The sequence below is a fragment of the Xiphophorus hellerii genome, chromosome 2, assembly GCF_003331165.1.
Source record: "Xiphophorus hellerii strain 12219 chromosome 2, Xiphophorus_hellerii-4.1, whole genome shotgun sequence".
In the NCBI taxonomy this organism is placed as follows: domain Eukaryota; kingdom Metazoa; phylum Chordata; class Actinopteri; order Cyprinodontiformes; family Poeciliidae; genus Xiphophorus; species Xiphophorus hellerii.
This window is the reverse complement of record NC_045673.1, coordinates 16,679,144-16,688,327: the sequence shown is the minus strand read 5'-3', so window position 1 is coordinate 16,688,327 and position 9,184 is coordinate 16,679,144. Positions and strand designations below refer to the sequence as shown.

Genomic DNA, 9,184 nt, shown 5'->3' with positions numbered 1-9,184 from the left:
TCATTATCTCAACTTTGCAGGACACACCAGAAAGTAGTGATTTAACACTTATTTGTGTTTAAAACTGTTTAGAATATCACCTATTCTGATGAAAAGTCTAGTTCAATCTGAAGAAAGGTAACCCCAGAGGATATGGTGTCGTTTTGGTGCCACATTACATTTTTGGAATTGTATCTAAAAATACAAGTTTGCTTTATTCAGACTATAATATGTCCTTCCAGAAGGTATTGGGAGATTTCAGTGAGGCCTTGATGTTTTCTTTAGAAAGAAAAGGCTTCTGTCTTTTTGTCTGTCAGTCTCTAATACAGACTTATGGTGAATACAAGGGATTTGTCTCATACAATATTAAACACAATCACTATTCATAAGAATTTCTTGTTGCTCCTCCAGCTTTCTAACAAGTTTCCAGTATCAGTTACAGAGAAACGTCCAGTTTTAGAAATGTCTCTGTTGATCCAAATCTTCTTCCAATATTGATGAATGACTCGATGTAATCTGCTGGGTTTCCTGAGAAGAATGGCTGTCTTGTTTTACTTTGGGTCATTATGTTTTATCTGTGAAGCACTTAGTGATTTTTATCTCTCAAAGGTGCTATATAAACAAAATTTACTTACTTATTTATATGAAGATATACATATGAAACTAGAATGTTGCTTTTTTTTTTTTACATTTGGTCTAATGCAGTTGTTTGTTTTTCAGTTAGATATAGCAATGTCTATGCCACATACATCTCAGAAAATGCGCCATCTGGATAATATAGATTTCCTGCAATGGAACTTCGATTCCAGATCCCTCTTGTCACATTTCAATGGCACCTTTAATGTAAAGCGATTTCAACGATCAGTATGGTGAGAAAAGTGCCATATAAATTGAGACTTCTTACAAAAACCTGTTATTTTGACAAACCTGTCAGACAAAGCAAAATGAGGCAAGATGTGATTCTCAGGTCATATAAAAAACGTTGATTATTCCAATGTCATTGTGCAGAGCAGGAAAAAATAAAAAACTTTGGTAAAAGTACAGAAGAGCTCATTGATCCAAGGAAATGAATGCAACCAATCTCAGAGGCTCATTGTTCCCATGATCTCTTCTCTGAAGTGTGTTTCCAGTTAGGGTGACCTGCGGGCAGGAGCAGAGGGGGTGATAGACTTGCTGATCTCTTCTGTTCACCTTTTAGCCGGGCAGCAGCTGGACCGCTGTGCAGGTACATGAAGCACTGAGACTAGCCTGGACTTCCAAGAAGTTCAGCATCAGGGATCAGTCTGTGTTATTGACTTGGCAACGACTCCCGCCAGTATGATTCCACCGGCGAGGGGTTCACTGACAAGTGCACATATGTGTATGTGTGTAGACCGGAGCTAAGTGCTTTGTAGTCCAGATGGGTGGCCAGGTCCCAGTTGATTTTTGTTGAGCTGAACTCATTTTCCTCTCTCTCTGACATGCACGCATACTTTGCAGATTAAACCAGCTGCCTTCGATTCCTTCGCTCCTTCTCGTGTATGTATCACTGTTATCAAGTTATTTAAAATAAAAATTATGTTCCAACAGCTGGCAGCAACAGGGCCACCAGTACTGTAGAGAATTAGGTTGTCAGTAGAAACGTAGAGTCGAACTATATATTCTTCCTTTTTAGACAAAAGCCTGATCATCCTATAATCTTTTAATGGCTGCAAACAAATTTTCTCAGCGCCAACTACCAGTTGCTGAGAACATTTAATTTACAGTGCCCTTGCGGTGAGATACGTAATGTCATGAATAGAGTTGGTTTTGTCACATAGATACAATATTTTATGAATGCGCAAATCTCAAGTAATATCTCAAGGTTGAATTTATTTAAAGAACAATATAAAACATCAAGACAACATAATTGAATGCAGACATTTTTAATAAAAGAACATGAATAGGTTTAAAATCTGAAATGCTGCTGTTGTTCTGGTTTTTTTATTGGATACCATAATGTTGGATCTTTCTTTAGCATTGCAATGCTAAAGATGACTAAAATTGTGCTTTTTATTCCTGCTTTACATTATTTAATTGGCACAAAAACTTGCTGCACAGCTGTCAATTTTTTTTATTTTTGAAAAAGCCTATTCTCTTCACAATTTGATAAATTAATGAATGAAAAGTAGCCATACCTCTGTGATTGTCTCTTTCTGAGGTTCTTTAAATGTGTTTTCTACCAAATTATGACTGACTTCATTTTAGCTATTTTTTATCGTTTATTCATGACTAACAGGTAGTATAATCCTACTGTGAGTTAACTGATATCTGGCATATCAATTAACACACATGCTAAAATGTACATTGTAAATGAACGAAACTGGACTCTTAATTTTTTTGCAAATTTTTTTGTCTTTTCGTATGTTCACCCCTTCTTCTTAGTCTTGTTGTTTGTTGTAGTAACTGGATAAAATGTGAATAGGCTCAAGAGCCATGAATACTTTTGCTTGGTACTCATATAATTGCAAAACTACAGTAGAAACGCAGAATCAACTTTAGTTTGCACATCAAGCTAAACGAGTAGTTTACATAAATTTAGCCTTCTCTCCCTTCTCAACATTAGAAAACAATTGGTAAACTCAATTGCATATTGATTTATTTTCATCCAAACAGCGATACATCTAGTTGACCTGTTTTCTGCTGCGCAGTCCTTCAGTTGTTGCTCCTGGCTCCAAGCCAGCGCACACACAGTAGTGAGTGCAGTCAGGCCCTGCACAGAGGGCCATATCATGGTAATTTTCTGCATGGCTGAGTGGTTCACAAGAAGCAATGAATAAAATCATACAAACATGCCTTTGTGTGTACACAAATGCTGAAGATAACTTTCTATTAAGTTAAAGATGCATGCAGAACATGGACCCACACTGGAACACACATGCACGCGCACACCCCCCACACACGCGCATATATGCACACACTTATGGGGTGACAGAGTGCACTGGCTGAGCTCAGATGAACCAACGGCAACCTGGGGAAGGAGGAATGCGTATGGCGATAGTCCAAGAGAGGCCGTCAGAATCCTCAGCAGGCAATCCCGGTTGTCTTAGAGAACAGAAGTGAGTGTGTGAGAGTGTGTGCATCTGCACAAGGGACTGGTAGGAGTAATAATGGTCTTACTGTATGTGTACATGTACTGTAACTTTACAGAGAGTGCAAATAAATGTGTTGAAGTTTGTCAGTTTGTCCTTTCTTTTTTCTTAAAAAAAAATGTGCATTGTGTCCGTTTTGCATATAGTAAAGTCTTTAACAGCTATTTGATACAGACAACCAGCCGTTGGCGCAGACCTTTAAAGAAGGCTGTTATTACAGCCAGCAAAAAAAAAAAGAAGAGCTCTGCAGCCTCCCTCAGCTGCAGAGGCAGAACAGACACTCACTGTACCGCTGCTCATCCCAAAAATACAAAATGATGTCATGCAGATTCCAAAAGTGGACTGCAGTGACAGAAACAGGGTCATGTCTGCACTCTACTAATGCACAGCTGAAGGAGGAGGGGAAAAAAAGACAGACGAGCAAGGAGAGGAAGGATGAGAGTGAAGCACAGTTTAAAATATTCAACCCCCCTTCCATTAACTCATCATGTAGGGAAGAGAACACTGCCCGCACTGTACGTCTCAAGAGAAAGTGAGAGGAGATGGAGGTAGGAAGGTGTGGAGGGTGCGGAGTGGTAGCACTGTGGGATCAGACCTGTTTTATCCAGTAGCCCTTAAATCCAGCTCAGCATTTTCTCAGTGATGTCATCTAACTCCCTCACCTCCTGCTTTCTCACTGCGGCCTTCCAGAGTTTTCCGCATCTTGCACGAAACAAGCTCGCTCTTCCTCTCCTCTGCAATTACACAACGTGTGGTGCATAACAATATGGTGGTATTCTCCAAACAGAGATCAAATATAAATCAAGAGCTGCGTGCACTTATTTTTAGTTTGGTTGAAATAGGAAGTGCGCGGCACGCCTACTTGTCTTTCACAGACAAGAACGCTCCATAAACAAACACGGACAGAACGGGTCTGTTTTGGTGTCAACAGCTTTTCATGTGGCTTGAAAAGACGCGAGGATGACGAGGCATAAAAACCTCTTTTGACAATGTCAAAAAAAAATTCAGTGTACAACTCAGACTTGCAGAACATTGTGATATTTCACATCTGCAACTAAAAAGACTAAAAGTAAAAAAGACAGGGTTTTTTTCTCACTGTCTGAAGCTAAGGTGGACATGCTTTTAATGCTTAACATATAAACCATTTACTTATGGGTTACATAAAGTAGAACTGTACATGTATATGTGGTCTAAATTCATTATTATTGTAGCTCCACAGATCCCTGCATTTTAGAGCAACTCGCTTTGCTGCGTCTATTTTAAATATTGATGAAACATTTCACGCCCCGCCCCCCTCCAGTTCGCAGAGCTTTTGACTCCGCCCTGTTCGCCCATTTTTGTTGTTTCACATCAGCAATACAATTATCTACCAAGTTTATTAAAGATGTCAACAACGGACTTGTCCATCCGACCTTACATGTTGGAGCCAGCGTCTGACCCAGAGCAGGAGAATGAAGACGATAAACCTGCAGAACCATGAATTCAAATTAATGCATCACAATGGTGTTATTGCAATATTCACAATCTGTTTAATTACATCATCAACGAGGCAGATATAGCACACCGCGCTAACAGACACAGAAGGCACAATGACCAGGATCTTATCAACACACAAAATTCATGTCTAAAATAAGCTTCCCTGTTATTTTAGTGTTATTTGGAGCTTACTGCTCTGTTGTGTACCTCGTTTCCAAAGAGATCAGAAACTGACCCTCAATCAAATGAAGTATTTCGGAAAATCCCTCTCGATATTGGAGGAGGTTGCCGAAGCACTTGTCCTTAAGTGCTCCGTGCAAACAAACTTTCACCGCTGATGTGGGTACATTCCCAAGAAAAAAATAAATAAAATGTAACTTTGAGGAGTCTCTGATGTCAGGAGCAATGTAATGAATTGTAGAACCAGATTTCAAAATTGCTATTCACAGATGCTTCCATCCAATCAGAGCTGGAGTTAATTTCAAAAGAAGAAGCTACTAAAAGGCATACACCAAATGCCCTGCCCCTGTTATTGCACCCAAAAGGTGGCTCTACAAGTTGTTTTTCTCCAGGTGGGATGAATATACTCAAACCAGAAGTTCACATACACTAAGACACATATTTATTTTAGGGCTGTTGTAAAGGAATATTCTAGTAATCGGGTAATCTATTGATTATTCTTATGATTAATTGAGTAATCGGATAAAAAAAAAGATAAAATAAAACTTTGGTAAATCTAACATAACAGCAGTGTTACTATCAGATATCAACATCAGTGCAATTTTTCACATTTGAGCTTCCCTAGAAATAACTTTATTAACAAAGTTATTGTTAACAATAACAAAGTTAACAATAATCAAAATAATAGCTCACTTTCTAAATTAACCTGAAGAAAGGTTGTACAAAAATCTGAAATTATATTCAATTTAATTATAAAGAGACAGGCTCACAAATATGCTTCTAAAAAATGTCTATACTCCAGTTTTTGGTTTATGTATTCATCTTCAGTCAATTTAATAGATAAACTCTCACCTTGTCGCTTGTGCCTATAGCGATGGGATTTGACACCTGCATTCGTCACACATAGAAACATCTACCAGCTATGTACCGTCACGATGCGCTCCGCCACCCCTTTGTTGCGAACGGGATGATATGAAATTTATTTTCCGGTTAGTCAGTAAAGCTACGCATTTAAAGCACAGCCGCCCCCAGTGTTCAGTCTATCCGCTCACCTGTATAAATAATCCCGCCGTTCGCTCTGAACCGGCAGCTCCAGGGGGAGAAAAGCTGCCGGACTCCAAGCATCGCTCCCGTCATTTTAAGGATGCTTATTGGTCCCCCGAAAACGACAAAAACCTGGACATTATCATCAAGCTGTAACATCCTCCCAGGCCGAACTTGAAAATTAGACTTTATGCTGCTAACACTTAGCTTCCGCAAACAATTCAGGCGGAAGCGAGAGCGCAGCGCAACGAACACGGTGCATTAAATAATAAAATAGAACTTTTTATTAGCTTCGAGGCAGATACATTTTTTTCGAGGAATTTTAATAATCGAGGTACTCGAATCATTCGAGGAATCGTTTCAGCTCTAATAGTATTTTTTTTCCACACTGACAGGAAATCAGAATAAGGTTGTGGTAAATTAATTTTACCAAAACCTTTTCTCAAGACAACAGCCAGGAAGTAAAAGCTTGGGCACAAATGTGTCTTCCAAATGAACAATGACTCGAAGCATACTGCCAAACTGGTCACAACGTGGTATATGGATAACAAGGTCAATGTTTTGGAGTGACCATCACAAAGCCCTGATCTCAATCCTATCGAAAAATGTTAAAGCTGAAAAGGCACTTCAGCTTTTAAATTGAAAAGGCATGTGCGAGTAAGGCGGCCTACAAACGGGGCTCAGTTCCACCACTTCTATGAGGAGAAACGGGCAAAAGAAAAATTCCTGCCTACTATCGTGAGAAGCTTGTGGAAGGATATCCAAGAGTTATATAGTTTAAGGGCAACAGTGCCAAATACTAATTGAGTGTACTTAAACTTTTTACTTTAAAGAAAGTAATACAAATTGCCTTAAAGTCTCTTTCTCATTATTCTGGCATTTACCAAATGGGAAAAATGTTGATATTCTCACTGACCTAAAGCAGTAAACGTCATTGTGATTTCACTTCAGACAATTGCGTATGTAAATTTCTGGTTTCATCTGTATTAAATGTTCACAATTTTTTTTAGAGTTTTCTTTGCAATACAAATATGAATCCTGCATCCTTTTCCTGCCTCACCAGACTAATGTTTGTGTTAGTCTGTCACATACAATTCAAGCAAACTTGACTCATCTGTTTTTGTGTTGTTTCACTCCTACATCAAATTGTTTTCCCATTCCTTGTGTTGTACCCATTTAGTCAAGACATTAGATCATTAACAAAGTGTGTCTGAGAAAAACTGTAGTTGCTTTTTTTTTTTTTTTTTTTTTATCGCAAAGCAGTAAAATAATTTACGCAAAACGCTACACAACCAAAACTCCTAACAGGCTTTAAAAAAGAAGTGATTTAATCAGGAGTTTAATGAGAAACAATTGTGGTAGGTATGTGTTGCTGGTTTTAAGAGGAACAGGGTATCCCCAGCACAAAGATCAAGGGGACAACAGGGAAAGATTATGGCTTGGCAAACATCAGAACTTGATTATCCAACTATCATAAAGGGGTCTGTTCAGGCCAGGAGGTGTGATACAAAATGAATTTGGTCTCCCACTTTAGTTGGTTTTTCAGCTATTTCTCAGGTTCAAAACTAGGCAACAGACGAGATGGAGGAAGAGAGAAAAGGCAGAGAGAAAAGGCACATACTAATGGTGAAACAAGAAGCTTGTTTTGTTCAAAATCTGATTGCTTTATAGTAACAGTGGAGGATGGTGGGGTTCAGTGGTTCTAGGCAGCAGACAATGGGCCAACAGGATCAATATTGACATTCTCCTTAGTGATAGATGAGTTGGCTGGATGAGGTCAGGGACCGGACCTTTCTGTTAGCCAGCCGACATTAGCGGTCATGGCTGGGGGACACTTACTGTAACTTTGGCCTCTAAGCATAATGGAGGGTCTGAGTGAGCCCAGAAGAGGTCTCCCCACCCTCCGCTTTATGGGCTTTATTACGGTAAGAGAACTCAGTCCTTCACTGGCCCGATTCAAAACACAGATCATTACTTTGTCAAAACAGCTACCAGACCACATTGGCACTTGCGAAGGCCAGCATACACTGCAAACAGATTCTCGAAGTGCCAGTTTCTCGGCACGGCATCAGTGAGAGAGCAGGCAGAGTGCTTTTGAAAAGGTGACCGTTTAATAGTTCCTATGAAAACAACTTTAACATTTAAACACACATACACAAACATCGGGTAAAGGCTTTATTTATGGTCACGGCAATAGTTGTTACCACAAAATATAATGATGCCACTGCAAACTGCACATATCTGCTTTCTGAAACAGCATCCCATCCTTTGTTTACCAAATCCAGGTAATTAATCCAAGACAAACTCATAGAAGAGGAAATGATGTGACTGTCCAGGCAGATGGATCCAACCAGCTGGGAATATATATATATATATATATATATACTGCATATATGCTGCTTTCTGCTGGGACCGAGGATCAAGTATCTCGCAGAAAGATAGAGACAAGAGAGACAACAGGGTTGACAGATGAGAAGGATACTTTGACAAAACAAAAAACAAAAAGACACAAATGCAGCATATGTATGGGAAGAACATCAGGATGAGAAAGAAGAAGAGGTTATCTGAGGTGATGGACAATGTGTGTGGTGGGCTTGTTTCATTAAAGATGAAGTCTTGCTGCTCTCCTTCTCCAATTCCTCCTGTCTTTTGGTTCTTGGACTCCAGCCTCACAAACACACTGAACACGTCCGCCATATCCCACACACACACACACACCCCCACACACACCCACACACCCACAACACACACACACACACTTGCTCTTTTTCGCTACACGCTCATGTTTCAGCAGTGAAATAAAAGTGACATCACAGAGGTTGCATTTCAAATCAATACATGTTGCTCCAAGGGCCCCCTGGTTCAGAGTCCAAACCACTCGGTGACCCCTCCTCTCCTGGGGTCGAGTTTCTGCCTCTGCTTCTCGTCCTCCATGAACTTCTCCTGCATTTCTTCCATGGAGCCCTCCTTCGGCGTCCGGTCCTTTTCTGGGAAGATGTCGGGGAAGGTGAATGTCTGGCCTTGTGCCTGGGAATAAAATAAGCTGTGAATGTTCTGCTTTTTTTAAACTTAATAACAACAGCTACACTTCAGTTTTCTACTGAATGTCAATTAATAAAACACGAACAAGAGAAATGAGATACCCATCTGGAACTCAGGACACTATTTCTGCCACTATATCCTTCTTCCAGTTACACAAATCCTCTCTTTATATCTGGCATTGAATGTCTCCAACTCTCTCCCACATTTAATCTCTCTCCATTTCTCTGGTCCTGATTTATTTAGAGGGAAAGGATGGTATCCATTATTTATTCCATACCAACCCATCTCTGGCCATAGCTAATGCATTACTGGCCCAACTGTAGTCTGTGTCAGGGTGCTATAGAGTACAGTAC

The 9,184-nt window shown here is 39.8% G+C and overlaps 1 protein-coding gene across 1 annotated transcript in view; it reads right to left on the bottom strand.

The window, feature by feature from the left end:
- Positions 1 to 8,531: 8,531 nt before the first annotated feature.
- The window catches only part of mrpl23 (mitochondrial ribosomal protein L23), a 41,348-nt gene continuing 40,695 nt past the window's right edge, over positions 8,532 to 9,184 (bottom strand). The window contains exon 5 of the mRNA XM_032587639.1: positions 8,532 to 8,816. Within this exon, the coding sequence (XP_032443530.1) occupies positions 8,652 to 8,816 (165 nt within the window). The 3' untranslated portion in view covers positions 8,532 to 8,651. The remainder of the gene's footprint in view (positions 8,817 to 9,184) is intronic.